General features: G+C 36.9%; 2 protein-coding genes across 2 annotated transcripts in view; one reads left to right on the top strand and one right to left on the bottom strand.

Moving 5' to 3' along the window:
- The window catches only part of LOC142341716 (gamma-aminobutyric acid receptor-associated protein), a 335,133-nt gene that overhangs the window by 73,368 nt on the left and 244,969 nt on the right, over positions 1-16,796 (bottom strand). The gene's annotated exons all lie outside the window — the stretch shown is intronic.
- Positions 1,147-16,796, top strand: part of LOC142341715 (uncharacterized) — a 47,165-nt gene continuing 31,515 nt past the window's right edge. Inside the window, exons 1-5 of the mRNA XM_075392879.1 lie at positions 1,147-1,351; positions 3,388-3,636; positions 4,055-4,330; positions 4,747-4,990; positions 14,568-14,778. Of these exons, the coding sequence (XP_075248994.1) occupies positions 1,183-1,351; positions 3,388-3,636; positions 4,055-4,330; positions 4,747-4,990; positions 14,568-14,778 (1,149 nt within the window). The 5' untranslated portion in view covers positions 1,147-1,182. The remainder of the gene's footprint in view (positions 1,352-3,387; positions 3,637-4,054; positions 4,331-4,746; positions 4,991-14,567; positions 14,779-16,796) is intronic.

The following is a 16,796-nucleotide window of genomic DNA, read 5'->3' as shown; positions in this document are numbered from 1 at the left end:
TGCGCCAACTTAATTGAAAACTTTGAGAAGCTGCCTATTGCTCAGAGTAATATCTATGATTATGACCAACTAGAAATTCCCGAATTAGTGACTGTGATTGTGAACTTATTGATTAGTGCAAGGAAGCTTAAAACTGATGCTGCACCAAAAAATTTTATCAATCGTATCCACTCTATAATATTGATGTTCAAACCCTTGTCAAGAATTATATTGTTATACAAGTTAAGCTTACGACTTGCCGATGACGATCACGTGTTAGGCGTTTTTGTGGGTTGGATTAAAGAATGTGTCAATCAGGCTAAACTGAATGGAAACTACGAAACGTCGCCAAAGTTCATTTTGAAAAGTTTTGGCTCTGTGAGGGATAAGAACGGAACTATTTTGGAGCAATTTGAGCGTCACAGTTACTTCGTCAATTTTTTGCTTTACTTGAAAATTTCGAAACAATATTGGCGTTTTCATTGGCGTGAGCAAAATACTAGACGTTACGTGAAAAGGTTGAAAGAAGTGGTAGAGCGAACGAAAGAAATGATCAACAGAATGGGACAATCTGAACAGTTTGATGAAATGAGCTTGTCTGTAACAAATATAGATGCTGGTGGTTTGGACGAATTAAGGAATAGTGAAGAAAATAGAAATCGAGTTATGATCAATATTTCTATGTTTGAAGTACAACTGGAGCGATTACGTGAACTTAGCAGCTGATTTTATGCCTCTTTATATCTGGCTTCTGAGTACAACTTCTGATGAATGTATTTGTTTCAATTATTCCGTGACTTGTTATGGGCTTGCTCGTCCTGTGCTTCTTCAAAGCTGTATCCGCTATTGTTGATCTTTGACTGCGGAAGCTGTTTTTCGTCGAAGAGAGACACAAAAAGTGAGGCCAGTTTTAGTTTCTGCAGGGGTGCAATTCGTAGTTTGGCAGCATGAATTTGAAGGCTGAGTTTGGTATTGACTTTGTTTGCGTCGACAGAGCACATTCATAATCCTATAACCGAGTTTTGTCTTCATGCAGAACCATGATTTTGAATTTCTCACAAATGTTCTCGAAGTATTCAAAGCATTTAAGTATTGCAAAAGAAAGTGTCTCTCTGAAAGCTGTTTGTAAATGATTCTATGAAATCTCGCTGACATTTTTTGCATTCAATTTGTTTTTAAGTCTGTGATTTTTGAGATTTAAAAATGGTAGACAAAGCGCCAGGAGGTGTTGCGTTTCTTGACGACGGCTACTATGAGGAGATAGTTGTGGGAGAAGAAATTGTGGGGGAGACAGGTGCTGCTGAGGAGGAAGTAATCACTGACCACTTTGTCACTGAAGATGGAACTCTGATTACGACATCTGGTCAGCCAGGTACGTACACCAATGAGAACTTTCATACTATAGTCCTTTGAATGCTTTCTTAATAGTTATTCGACCGGTTATATATTTTGGATCCATTCTGCTGGCAATGCGAAATTGAAAATGATTCTAAATATGCAGAAAAGTGGGTTCCACAGCTTGGTTACATTCTGTGTCCGTGGATGTTTTTGAAACCCTGCTATGTGAAGAGTTTTTTGGTGCGATCGAGCACAAAAATTTTAAATTCAGAATTGATCCAAGGATTTCAAGCGAGGATTGATTAATTGCTCTCAAACGAAGTTTGTAGCAATTATATTAGTCCTGTCGGTCTTTTTTTTTATGCGATTTTTCGCTTGACCAATTTTTCGTCTGACGCTTTTGACTTTTCGTCCTCAAAAACGGGATAAACAGGTAGCGCCCAGCGGGCATTAAGTGCTCTTAGAGCCTTTTAGCTCTGTTTCAGCTCAAACAGTTTTGGAGTCTTATACTTATGGTGTGAACAGCGGTTCTTAGAGGTTGAAGACCCCCCCACCCCCCCCACTATTGCCCCCCCACCGCCCTGTTGCCCCCCCCCACCCGACTGTCGCCACCCCCATCGGCACCCCCGTGCACCCTCCCCCCACCCGTGGCTAGCTACTGACGAACAACCGCTAGCTAAAAAAGCAAATTTATACTAATTTTCACAATTTTTTTCAAGATTTTTGAAAATTTTTGTCAGTTTTTTTAAATTTTTTCAGCCCTAGCAGCCCTAGGTGTCAAGGAATCCACTCTAGGATTTGATAATAGGTTATTGAATAGTTTCTAGTGGTAATAGAATGATTTCAGCATTTCAACACTAGGAATTTTTTGCATTTTTTGATAAATTCTGCAAATTTTTTCAATGTTTTTGAAAGTTTTTGTCGTTTTTTAGGTTTATCCAGCCTCAAGAGCCAAGGAACTTCCTCGAGGGTTTAATAATAGGTTACTATGTAGTTTCTAGAAGTAATGGAATCATTTTCATGATTTAAACATCACGAATTTTAGCATTTTTTTGACAAAAATTGCTATATTTTTTAAAATTTTTTGACATATATTTTCATTATTCAAGATTTTTATGCCTCAGGGTTCAGACAACCTCCTGAAGGGTTTTATAATACGTTGCTGCATAGTTTCTAGTGGTAATAGATTGTTTTTCAACATTTGAACATCACGATTTTTAGCAATTGTTGGATAAAACTTGAATTTTTTTTTCAAATTTTTCAAAATTTGTCATTATCTAAGTTCTTCCAGCCCCAAGAAACCTCGTATAGGCTTTGATAAAAGGTTACTGAACAATTTTTATTGCGATAGAATAGTTTTGAACTTTTTAATATCACAAATTTTATCGATTTTTTAATAAAACTTATGATTTTTTCAATTTTTTTTTTGAAATTTTTGTCATTTTATTTGCAGTTTTTGAGTCCTTTTTTGATTAACGATTAATACTGGCCAACGAAGCTTTTTAAGTCTTGCAGATGGGTTGCATGACAAAAATCCAGAGGCAAAAAATGTTCTTTGAACATTTTCGTCACTGCGAAATGTGGAAAGTTTTCTTCTGAATTTTGCACTTTCAGTTTTTTATATGATTTAGTTACTAACAAGGCTAGAATCTCATGGAAAAAATTTCTAGCTCTCTCTCTCTCTCTTTCTCTCTCTGTGTGTGTGTGTTGGTTGGCGTTTCTTTCCTTCTCTTTCTCGCTCACGTTTTACCTCGCACTCTCTCTCTCTCTCTCTCTCTCTCTCTCTCTCTCTCTCTCTCTCTCTCCTTAACTCATTTGTTGACTTCAGCGGCTGTTATGTGGCGTGATAATATCGTCTATTACCCTAGCCTCACGCCTCTTCAATCAAGCGAAAGCTAAGCTCACTAAACAGTGGCTAGGTGCTGACAACCGCCCGCCGGTTGTTTGAGAGCAATTCGCCCGACGTTAGTCGGTTATGTTTTGTATAACTGATTGATTATTTCTCACAATAATAACTTGTCATTCAGAGTCATTTGCGCAAAAATAAAATTTTTATTACTGTCTGTTCAGGTCACCTTGATGGGAACTTGTTGACTATAACTGACGAGCATCACACTATTGTGACAACAGCCCCTGCTGAGACTCCTCTAATGGATCAGCACCAACAAGGACCCCTGACTGGGACCCAGCAGATGATTGTCAGGCAACCCCCGCCTCCGGTCAGTCAAAGCCAGCAACAGCAGTTGTCCCAACAGAGCCAAGTAGTTCCATCTTTAGAGGAGCAAAATATAGTTGACCCATTGCCCAGGCCTAAACATGGCAAGTTGCTTTTGGTGACATATCGTTTCCTCCCTAATCCACTCCCTGTAAAACTTAGGCAGATAAAAATAATATTTTGCACCCTTAAATTGGTATATTATGTAACCGTTAGCACGCATATGATGAAAGAAAAAATTAATGTTGCTAACATAAGTTGTGCGCAAAAGGTTAATCGGGAATGGTAATTGGCTTGAATAATATTAGTTAGTTCTAGTAAATGATGCCAATATTTATTTATAAAAAGTCTTTAAAATATTCTAAAATTCAAAATTAGATTTAGCGTTAGATTTTCTACATAATTGCTTCCAAATTGCAACCTACTGTTTTTGACCCCAATGACTGTTTGAAAGTGTTCCAAAAGCGAGTTCTTTTGCTGCCCTGGAGATCAATAGCAGACTTTATTTCTTGGATTATTTAGAACGGTGTCGGTGCGAGGCGAGACTCTACGTGCACTATCACTGTGCAATCTGCTCAAAGCCTTTTGCTAAGAGCTGTATGCTGCGACATTTTCAACACCTTCACTACGCACCTGGATCTGTGAGGACCACATACGCACACTTGATTGACGAAGACAGAGAGTTGTACGGAGTCATCAGCTACTCTCAATTGACCCCTAACCCTGCCCATGTGATCAAACTGGCTAATGGGTCCAAGAGGTGTTCTAACTCTATCTGCAAAGCCAAAAGGAGAGAAGGTATCAATCCAAATATCAAATGTCTCCACCTGAAATTCTCAGATGAGACCAAAGAAATGCTAATGTATTCAGTTTAAGCCGGCCGGTTCAGTAGTAGAGTTTTCTATTGCTGACAAGAAAACTGAAACCAGATGAGTGAACTCGGATTCCCCGTGTTAATTTATTATGGTTATATATTCTTGCATTATTGATCAGTTTTTGTAAACTCGAGCTGTTGAGATAAACTGTGCCTCATGGGAAGACGTCTAGACAGGCTTCAAGCTAAAGTGCTCAGGGTAGAAACGAAACCTTTTTACGCGATACAAGAGCCGGGTGTTTCGTGTTTCAAATCTGTTTTGAATTCGATGTCTGTTGGTATTTTATTAGTGCACTAGCATTTAGAATTCGATCAGTTATCACAGTTATTGTTGTTTCAGGTGCAATTGAAGAGTGTGAACATTGTTTGGCGATAGACGATGGACCTCCTAGTGCCCCCGAGCCCATCTTCATTGACCAACACATTCTGGAGAACTGCCACAAGGATTTCGTGGATTCATACAAGCAGTACTGCAATTCGGCCGCCCAACACGGAGTGCCGGCTGTCTGTGTGTTGAGGGCACCGCCACATGTGACGTCTCATATTATATACTCATGTTTCAACGAGAACAATATTCAGAAGCGGTTAGTTAGCCGCAATTGGAGTTTTTTGAAACCATATTAGACGTCAATTTTGCTCTGGCAGAAAACTTAACGAACATTTGGCCACTAGAAATTTTGACAAAATCAGGAGATGCATTGCGCGAGATAGAGAGTTGACCAAAATGCAATGATTTACTTCTGTTAATTAATTACTCTTGAACGAAGTTCATAGCAATTATTGTAAACGTGCGTCTTTTTTTTATGCAAAATTTTGGCTTGACAATTTTGACTTTTACGCCCTTGACTTTTTGCGTTTCGCGTGATCTAAAGTTCTCTCACAATCACAATTTCAAGCAGCTGAACTCAATTGGCGGCAATTTAATACTAAAAGTCAAATGAAAAGTGTGCCGAAACTGGTGCCATTTTTTACTTCAAATCTTAATAGTGGTATATATTAACCTCTAATGTGGTTATTTGAAGCCCCTTATTGAACTTCTTAGTCCCATTTAGGCTCCCCTCTCTCCCCCACCCGACTGAAGCAGACTGCAATTGGTTAGAGTTCCCACTAGTCGTTCGAGAGCAATTCTTCTAACGTTTAGTCGGTTAGGTTTGTACACTTCAATATGTCCAATGAAAAAAATGGAGGGTTTCTTTTATTATTAGCCAGAAAGCGATAGCTGAAACTATGATTGACCATTTCTTGGTTTTTTACAATTAAACGAATTTGAATTGTATTGGGGCGCTGTCTTTTTTTAAAGATCTGTTCACACATTTTTATGGTTTTTGAAGTCAAATTGGCGTAGTTTTTTTTGGTCACTCGGAAACAGAAAGTGGAGCGAAAAAGCGAGTGGTTGTGCGGCGAGAATTTTTTTACTCTAATTTTAAAGTAGAGTTAGATAATGGTGTTTGAACAAAAATTCGTTCTCTTTCTAATGTTTTTTGTTCACATGAGGAATTTTGACCTTGATTTTTACTGTTTAATAGCCGCCCTCATCTTCTCAGCCGGCTATTATAGCGCTCCTATTTTTTCTACTTCGTCGAACTTTTTTTCACTTTACCATTTTGCCGCTTTTTCAGCATTTTGCGTGAAATCTTTTTGACTTCTCTAGGCTAGTTTCTCTCTTCTCTCATTCTGCTAAAAGTGATTTTGAACATCAGTTGCTCAGCAAAGCAATTCAAAATGAACAGCGTCAGTATAAAAAATTGAAGTCAGAAATAGAAACGGGATAAACCCATAAAGCCCAATTTTAGATGCCCGCTATATGAACGTCGTTCCTATGAGTATTAGTTACCTCTCTCTAATGCTTATTGGTATTGATAGTAGCCCCTGTAGCCTCTCTCTAAGAAACAGAAGTATGTTCAACTACGAAATGCCATCAAAATAAATCGGACTGAAAATGTATATATAAAGTTGTACAAAAATTTTTTTTCAATATCTTTTCTTTCAATCCCAATCATGCTTATTGGAATCAACGGCGGCTATTTTCCGGCAATCTGCCGGGTATGTTTTTTTTTTTTTTTTTGATCTCATTTTGCTCTGAACGTTTTTCCCAATCCATTGATAGTCCATTCTGGGTCTAGATTTGTTTTTAGTGGATGAAAATCTTGTGAATTGTGTCAAATTGTCGTGCTATGTTTTTTAATTTGTTTTACCATATGATTACTTTTTTGCGTTTTACATGGGTCACTTCGACTTCTTACTTAACTCAATAACAGTTTCGGCTGAATGGAGTTTAGAATTCATTAAAAGCATTGAAAACAGATAAGGTCAAGTACCTGTCACTAATTGAAGGGATTTGAGGGCAGCTAATAGAAGCAGCAACAATTTCAAAAGATTCTTATTCAAAATATACCATCTCAGAATGTAATAAGTTTTTTGGTCTGTTTCTTTTACTATCGTTTTGACACAGCAGATCTATAAAGCTATTGCGTCTATGTTCTGGCGATCTGCCAGCTACATTTTGCTTTTAAACGAATGAACAATTATATTAGTCCTGCTGGTCTTTTTGAATGAGATTTTTCATACTAACGATTTTAGACTTCGCATTTATGCGTGGCCTAAATTGCTGTTAAGTGTTTGCTTGGTCTTGGCTACAGCCCCCTATGAATTAAATTGCCCTGCCTGTTGTTTGAAACTAATTTGTCCGACGTTAGGCTGTTTGTTTTTTTCTGCAAAGACTTAGCCTTAATGAACCTAGTTTATATCAATTTCAAAGTGAAAACGAATTGAATTGATTTCTTTTGAGTGAGTGTTAGGAAATTAGGTGTTTCGGAATGTTATGTATCAGCTCAAATCACCAAGGCGTCTTGTGATTTGTCGAATAAGGGTGTTCAGTACATTTTCACAATTGATCAATCTTTTTTCCTTTTATTCTGATAATTATTACCTCGTAAAATTGATCTCCGCCTAAGACAATAGGCGCGTTGGAACTTTCTGTGCAACGCACTAATTTGTACAGGGCGTTTTGTTAAATTGTATTTTGTTTAAGGCACCTTAAAACTAAATTTAAAATAAATTTGTCTTTGTTTAATTAATGTTTGTTAGCCGGGAAGTTAGATGCTAAACGTTCGAGAGAACAGCAATGATTCCATTGCCTGTCATGAGCTCCTGGATCAAAAACTGAAATAATTTTTCATCTGACCATTTGACTTTTTGTCCTCAAATATGGGACAAGCGGGTAAAGCCTGGAGCGCATTAAGTTCTCTTGGAGCCTTACGGTTCTCTAATCTCTAAGTATGTGATTCACCGAAACTACTCAAGAGACATAATTTATTTCGTGAAGAGTGGTTCTTAGAGTTTGACCTTCTCACACTTAACTGTGAATCAGCTCTGTCACCAACCTGGCCAGGTTTCATTAGTATGATATATAGGAATCCATTCTAAGTCTTGCTTAATTGCTCCTAAAAAAGTCTGTAGCAATTTTATTCCTGTTGGTTTTTCTGTGCATTTTTTTCATCGATTTGTGTCTGAAGCTTTGACTTTCATATGACTTAATTGGCGTCTGACTTCTTAATTTTGCGTGATTTAAATTGCTCTCCTCTAAATAGCGTCAGTTAACTACTAAAGGTCAAATGAAAAGTGCACCTCAATTGGTTTTTATTGATAATAAATAATCATGCCTTCTTTGCTGATGCAGCTTAAAACCGAGCAGCGCGTGTTCTTCGAGAGCAAGTCGTCCGACCTAAATTGTTTGTTTACTCTTCGTATATTGAGGCGTCTGCTATTTTTAAAACACGCCTCTAATTCCTGTAATTTTGTAGCCTCAATATGCGCAAGCAAATTTTCTGAAAACATTTCACCTTCAATTGAACATAAATTTGTCAAACTGGTACCTACTTAAACTACTCATTGGAATTTTTAATACTTAAGTAAAATCTGGAAAAAATGAGTTCTCAGACAGAACTTGCACTAAAAAAAACTAGATATAAGCAACTTTTTTAAGTATAAGCAAATTTGTTAGATATAAAAAGGGCACATAAAGCCAAAGGAAAAATCTTTCCGGCAAATAATAGTATTAAAGTGCTCGCACAAGAATATGCAAGGCATTATAGGCTAAAAACTTGTCTAAGGTTTCAGGTTGGTTTAGTGTGCTTGGATGTTGAAATAGCGTTTGATGCTGTACGGCGTCTAGGGTTGATCCACAAATTATATTCTATTGAGCTAAAGATCCCAATTATTAAGTGGATGAATTCATTCTTGTCACAAAGGAATGTATACGTAAAGCTAAATTCCACCGTAAGTTCCAGCTTTTGCCCGACAGCCGGAGGGCCCCAAGGCAGCGTAATTGCTCCCATTCTCTTTCTTATATACGTTAGCCGATTGCCAGAACTGAAAGCACAGATTTCACAGTTCGATGACGATTTTGCCTTTTACTACAGATCTTGCTCAACACAATTAATTCAAAACAATCTGCAATCATCATTGAATGGCCTCATAGACTGGCGTGACCTCTTAAAAATTAAAATAAATCCTAATAAAACCCAGTACATGATCTTCAAAAACCCATCAAAGAAAGAGTCTGAACTCAACCTAAAAATAAAAGGCGTACCCATTGGAAAAACAGAGTCGCTAAAGTTTCTGGGTATCACTCTCACTCCTCATCTCAGATGGAACGATCACTGCAATAGTTGAGTAAAGAAAGCAAACAGCAGGTTATTTCAACTGTGGAGTCTTAGCAATCTAAACATTAACGAAGAAAGTCTCCTTTTGGTATATAAAACTTGGATCCGACCACTTTTTTTGTGTTCTAATGCCTGCTGGATGGACCAATCCCAAGCAATCATTAATAAAATACAGTACGTCCAAAATAGAGCCCTTAGGATTTGCCTACGAAAACCAAGATGTTACAGGCTCCTAAAGCTCCATGAAGAGGCAAACATGCAAATGATTAAAGAATTTCAGACTAAACTAGCCAATGGGTATATTAGTCGGGCAATTAAACAGTCTGTAATAGATCTAATACACAATTAGATCTGTAATAGATCTAATATACAGTCTGTAATAGATCTAATACACAAAAAACGACAGTGCCCGCTAAACACTTGTAAAAGTACTCTCGACCACTTTCAATACAAAAAAAAAGATTAACTGGCGCACTATGGACGTTCGGCGTAGATAAAGATCAAAATACTGTCGAATGACAGAACAAGGATCGAGCCCCAACGTATCCCTAGTTTCAAGATCATTAATCGTTTTCCAGCAAAGATCGGTAGTCAGACTGAAGTCTGTGGAAAACTTGGGAAAATAATAATCAACAGGAATACGAAGACAAAACTGGGAAAAAAGGAGGTGCAACTATATTTTGAAGCCGGGAAATTAGATGCTAAACGTTTGAGAGAACAGCTATGATTCCCTTGCCTGTCATGAGCTCCTGGATCAAAAACTGGAATAATTTTTAATAATTTTTCATCTGACCATTTGACTTTTTGTCCTCAAATATGGGACCAGCGGGTAAAGCCTGGAGGGCAATAAGTTCTCTTGGAGCCTTACGGTTCTCTAATCTCTAAGTATGTGATTCACCGAAACTACTCAAGAGACATAATTTATTTCGTGAAGAGTGGTTCTTAGAGTTTGACCTTCTCACACTTAACTGTGAATCAGCTCTGTCACCAACCTGGCCAGGTTTCATTAGTATGATATATAGGAATCCATTCTAAGTCTTGCTTAATTGCTCCTAAAAAATTCTGTAGCAATTTTATTCCTGTTGATTTTTCTGTGCATTTTTTTCATCGATTTGTGTCTGAAGCTTTGACTTTCATATGACTTAATTGGCGTCTGACTTCTTAATTTTGCGTGATTTAAATTGCTCTCCTCTAAATAGCGTCAGTTAACTACTAAAGGTCAAATGAAAAGTGCACCTCAATTGGTTTTTATTGATAATAAATAATCATGCCTTCTTTGCTGATGCAGCTTAAAACCGAGCAGCGCGTGTTCTTCGAGAGCAAGTCGTCCGACCTAAATTGTTTGTTTACTCTTCGTATATTGAGGCGTCTGCTATTTTTAAAACACGCCTCAAATTCCTGTAATTTTGTAGCCTCAATATGCGCAAGCAAATTTTCTGAAAACTTTTCACCTTCAATTGAACATAAATTTGTCAAACTGGTACCTACTTAAACTACTCATTGGAATTTTTAATATTTAAGTAAAATCTGGAAAAAATGAGTTCTTAGACAGAACTTGCACTAAAAAAAACTCGATATAAGCAACTTTTTTAAGTATAAGCAAATTTGTTAGATATAACAAGGGCACATAAGCCAAAGGAAAAATCTTTCCGGCAAATAATAGTATTAAAATGCTCGCACAAGAATATGCAAGGCATTATAGGCTTGCGTGACCTCATAGACTGGCGTGACCTCAGAATAGCCTCATAGACTGGCGTGACCTCTTGAAAACTAAAATAAATCCTAATAAAACCCAGTACATGATCTTCAAAAACCCATCAAAAAGTCTGAACTCAACCTAAAAATAAAAGGCGTACCCATTGGAAAAACAGAGTCGCTAAAGTTTCTGGGTATCACTCTCACTCCTCATCTAAGATGGAACGATCACTGCAATAGTTGAGTAAAGAAAGCAAACAGCAGGTTATCTCAACTGTGGAGTCTTAGCAATCTAAACATTAACGAAGAAAGTCTCCTTTTGGTATATAAAACTTGGATCCGACCACTTTTTTTGTGTTCTAATGCCTGCTGGATGGACCAATCCCAAGCAATCATTAATAAAATACAGTACGTCCAAAATAGAGCCCTTAGGATTTGCCTACGAAAACCAAGATGTTACAGGCTCCTAAAGCTCCATGAAGAGGCAAACATGCAAATGATTAAAGAATTTCAGACTAAACTAGCCAATGGGTATATTAGTCGGGCAATTAAACAGTCTGTAATAGATCTAATACACAATTAGATCTGTAATAGATCTAATATACAGTCTGTAATAGATCTAATACACAAAAAACGACAGTGCCCGCTAAATACTTGTAAAAGTACTCTCGACCACTTTCAATACAAAAAAAAAGATTAACTGGCGCACTATGGACGTTCGGCGTAGATAAAGATCAAAATACTGTCGAATGACAGAACAAGGATCGAGCCCCAACGTATCCCTAGTTTCAAGATCATTAATCGTTTTCCAGCAAAGATCGGTAGTCAGACTGAAGTCTGTGGAAAACTTGGGAAAATAATCAAGGAAAATAATCAACAGGAATACGAAGACAAAACTGGGAAAAAAGGAGGTGCAACTATATTTTGAAATCTGGGCAGAGGAAAAAAACAAACATACGAAATAGATAACCAGCAAACGAAAAAACTGCAAATTATTAGCCAGCAGCGCGGTTGTGGGGGGGGGGGGGGTGAAATGAGAGAACTCTGTACCAACAACTACGGTTCGAGTCCAACTCTCTTCAACTCTTGCTATTTGATTTATGCTCTATCTCGATTAGAGCGTCAGTTACCTACAGCTGGCCCAAAAAGATTTACTTTACGTGTTACAGCAGAGAAAAATGGCGCAGCGGTGAAATACGAGAAAACAAAATTGACAAGTCTAATCAACAGGAGTTCGAAGCCGCGAAGTATCAACTTGCGAATGTTTTCCTACATTTTATATTTCTGACACATGCGTCTCTTAAGCTTATCAGACATATTACGAGTATATGGCCAGCCGCTCGCTTAGTCAATTCGGGGCCAGATACAACTCACTTTTATTCCATTTCACTACTTCGTCTCCTTCTGTTCAGCCAGCCGCTCGCTTAGCAAATTCGGGGCTGAACAGGTTACCAAAGCCTTCCTCCCTTAACTTTCATCCATCTTATTCTTTTAACTCTTTACTCAACACTCCGCTGATTTATTTAAGCAACAGAAAAATCTAATATTATAGTTTTGTGCTGCGCGAGGTTTGGTTCCAGTGGTTTTAAGGTTCAGGTTAGCGTAGCACTTTTAGCTCATCGCTTGTTCTTTTTTTGTATATACAATTAATCTTATTGGAAATGGAAAACAAAGTTTTTTTTTTAATTCATCTCTCGAATGAGTAGCCAACGGCCCAGTCGCGATGATCGTCAAAGACTATAATCAAACAAAATATTTACGACCACGGTTTGATTCCCACTTTCGCCAAGGCTTCATTTCTTTCTTTTTACATTTTCACAACTCATGTCGCTCTCAGCAGCTTTTATCAACATATCTTTTAAACTTGAATATCAACGAAACGGTGCAGCGGCTACAAGCGCGAACGCGAAATGGACAAATTTTACGACAGAAGTTCGAATCCCTGCTTTGCCATTGTCTCTTATTTCGATATCATTACAGCTTTTAGAACATGTTTTATTGATAATCCACTGATTTTAAAAAAAAGAAGAACAGCAGTCCAAGTTGCATTGTGCTACGCGCGGTTTGGTTTCAGTGTCTTTACGGTTTAGGTCAGCGTAGCACTTTTTATCACATCATTACTTCTTTTTATTGAAGTTGAAAACACATTTGTTTTAGACCTCAATCCTATTATCTTCAATTTAAACGAACTCTTTTTTTTCTTTTTCAATAACAACGAAATTCTTCGTCTAAAGTGATGACATTTTACGACTTGATTTGAACCAGAAGACATTCTATTTGGATGAACTCTAAGAAAAGTTACACTGAAGTGAAGCACGATGGTTTGGTCCAGTGCGCTAACCGATAAGCAGATGCGCAGAAGGTGGTTCGAGCCCCACCAAAGAACATCGATTCTTTTTTTCTTATTTTAACTTGCATATTTATTTTATTTTGTTTTTTTTGTTTGTTTGTTTAGTATTGATCAGTTATTATAAGAAATTACTTACCTGAAGCAATTGAAACTCGTCCCTCATACTCTACGAGGCTAGCCAAGAGATCAAACGACCAATTCAAGTACAATGTCGATATCAGCCGGTAGAAGTCCTTCACGGCACTTGAAATGGCTGAGTCCACCTGACGCTGAAGAAATGTTTTAATACAGTGATTTCCAAAACTCAATTTTAACAAGAACTCAAACTCTTTCTTAATGTATATAAACTTTCTTCGCCGAATAGTTGTACATAAACTGTGTGTATATATGCAAACTTGTCTAAGGTTTCAGAAAATCTGCCAAAATTATTTTAAAATTTTTCATTTTTTTTAATATTTCTCAAGAAATTGTTTCTATACGAACAATTTTGTAATCATTTGGTATCTAATAACTCCGTAAGTATTACACTTTCTTATCAAAGCTTTCTTAAGGCGGTAAAAAAACAATAAGCGAATAATGGCTAAAAATCACATAAAGAAGAAAGTGGCTGAGAGATGTCCAAATTGGCATAAAACTCATACTAATTACCAGCAACCTTCAAACCACTATCAAAACCACTCTAAAATTAATTTAAAAAATCATAATCAAACGTGTTAACCAAAAAAAAATTGAAAACTGCTTTAAAATCGTACTTGAACAAAAGATGTCTCTCGCTTACAAGATTTTTTTCACACCTCAATTCGTTGAAAGCAGTGGTATGAGCGAAAAACGACTCTTTTCAACTCCATTCTTCAATTTTGGTCAACACCCAAAGCACTCTACAAGTTTCATTTTTTACAAGTTCCTTTTCTTGCTTCTAAACTCACTCTAATAAAATTGATTAAAAAAGAAGTTTCTGTTCTGCAATACTCATTTTCAAGTAGTAAAAAATGATTTACGCAATATGATCGTGTTCAATTGCCCTCAAACGAAGTTTGTTGTAATTGTATTTGGTCATGTCATTGCGAGGGCAATGTCATTTCTTGTTTGAGTGCTTTTTTGGTTGACGCTTTGACTTATCGAGTGACTTTCACTTCTGACTTCTCAATTAATTCGGGGGCAGTTCTGAAAATCAAATATGGTGTCAAAATTGGTTCTCTTTTCCATTTTAAGTCTTGGAAGTTGTCTATATTCAGTTGTAATAACATTACTTGAAGCCCCTTAATGACTTTATACCCCCTCCTCCAAAGAGATAATTGACCTGGACGGACGTTTGAGAGCCATTTTACCGACCGTAGTCGGTTATGTTTATATGAATTTTTCAGCTATCACTTTGTCTCTATTGGTGCATTATAAGTGAATTATTTTACCAAGCTATTAGAAGTCCTCAGAACATCTGTAATTTTGTTCCAGATACTTAGTTGTGCAATACGAGCCAACAATCAGCTGCAGTTGTGGAGTGGGGGCGGAGAAGGCATGTTGGCACAGGGCCATAGTGTCACTGTGTTGTCAGGCTCCGGGACAGAGTGATAACGACTCCCTGGACCCCCCTTTCCAGACACTCTTCTCTCTCAGGGAGATGCAGAGGTTCATTGAGAACACGACTGGAGCAGATGGAGCTGGGGTAAGTTCTGATTTAAAGAAATTTCTATTAGAAAAGTGGTGTTTTCACAAATTTCCCATAATTTATTAAACATGGAAAAAAGATGGAAGTACGGATATATTGAATTTTCTTCTACCGGTTAAGAACGTTTGCATCTACAAGTTCTCTGCAACCAAACAAGAATTTAAACGCTCTTTTTAAATAAGCCAGGGTCATAGTTCAAGTTTTGTATTTTTTTGCTTTGTAATCCTCCACAGTACTTAGGTATTACAAGAGAGAGGCACTTGAAAACGGTTCAACTGATAATGTAACGGTGCACTCTTTTTCGTTTGAATGTACATATATTTGTACGCATTTAATTTTTTGTCAGTTTTGGAAACGGAAAATGAACAAATTATTATTTGCTCTTGAACGAAGTTCATAGCAATTATTGTAAAGGTGTTGGTCTTTTTTATGCAAATTTTTTGCGTGACAATTTTGCGTTTTTCTTCTAGAAAATTCTTTGACTTCGCAAGTGACTTTTTTACGCTTTCGGTCATCATTTTTGAGTGATTTTTGTTGCTAATATATAATCGGTTGCAGCAGAGGAAAGATAAGTGACTCATAGCGCAGTGGTGAGCGTGGATTTATACGGATCGGGAGGTCGATGGTTCGAATCCCGTTGGGGGCAAAATTTTTTTGCGCCCATGAAAGGTTGATTTAGGCTATATACCCTGAATTAAATTGCCTCGCCTGTCGTTCAAGAGCAATTCTTCCGACATTTGTCGGTTTATATTTAATGTTTGTGAGTAAAATGTGCTTGTAAATTGCTCTCAAACGAAGTTTGTAGGAATTATTTTAGTCCTGTGGTCTTTTTACGACTCGAAGATGAGTATTGGTATTCTACAGGTTTTTACAATCCAAAGAATTTGGATTGTATTGGTTCTGTATTTTTTTTGTAAGATATGTTCTCAATTTGAAGTCAATTTTTGAGTTTTGATTTTTATGACTTCGAAAAGGAGTAAAGTGTGCAAAAAGAGTAACTTAGAATAGTAGAGCTAAGAATAGTCATCGAGCAGGTTGAGTCAACATTTTAGAAGCCCATTTTTTGATGGGCTAGGAAGTTTTTAGGACTTCTTTGTATTTTTGTACATTTTATTGCTGTTTTCCAGTTCGGCCTTTAGTGGGCTCAATGTTAGGTCATATTTGGCATCGAAGAGTACATAGTTTGCCTGATCAAATGTTTTACCGTGCATTTTTGGGTTTTCATAAGTGTAACCACGTGTTTTCAAAATATTGAGAATTTTTTTATTTGCGCGCATGCCTTTGTTTTTGCAAATATGTTATTTGCTGCTGTCATGATCGATATTAATGAGACTTTACTGTCCGGTAGATCATATCAGACAATGTTTATATCATTCAGCTGCCAATTTTGTTGGCTTTGAGACCATTTCTTTTTAAAAAATCGACGTGATTTTGCCCGCATATCTTCCCGTTTTGTCAAATGTTGACTACTGCTAATACGAACAGTTTTTAGGAGCCCTAACTGTCCTGGAGATGATATCGGACAACAATTTTAGCAATCAGTTATCATATTTAACGACTTTGAGAGCACTTACTTTTTACAAATCCAAGTGATGAATTTTGACTGTATCATGTTTTGTCAAATGTGCTAATTGCTGCTATAATGAACGGTTTTCTCGAGCTCTAAATGAACTCTAGATAATAGCGTACAATCATTTTAGCAATCAGATATCTTTTCTATCGACTTTGAAACCACTTTTTTTTTTAAAAAAGATGAATATGAATTTTTTGAATTTCGCCTGCATATCTGTTTGGTTTTGTCAATTGTCAATTCCTGCAAATAGCAATCAGTTACAAGATTTTTTGAACACTCATTTTGAAAAACTCCATGCTATTCTTTTAAATTTGGCTCGATTATCTTTGTTTTGTCAATTGTTTCAAATCCTGCCATAATGAATAGTGTCAATGAGCACTAACTTATCATAGATGATAGCGAACAATATTTTTAGCTGTCAGCTATCACTTTATTGACTTTG

Source organism: Convolutriloba macropyga, chromosome 6 (genome assembly GCF_964194025.1).
Source record: "Convolutriloba macropyga chromosome 6, txConMacr16.3, whole genome shotgun sequence".
Classification (NCBI taxonomy): Eukaryota; Metazoa; Xenacoelomorpha; order Acoela; family Convolutidae; genus Convolutriloba; species Convolutriloba macropyga.
The sequence above is the reverse complement of the archived record's forward strand: the minus strand, read 5'-3'. Positions and strand labels throughout refer to the sequence as shown.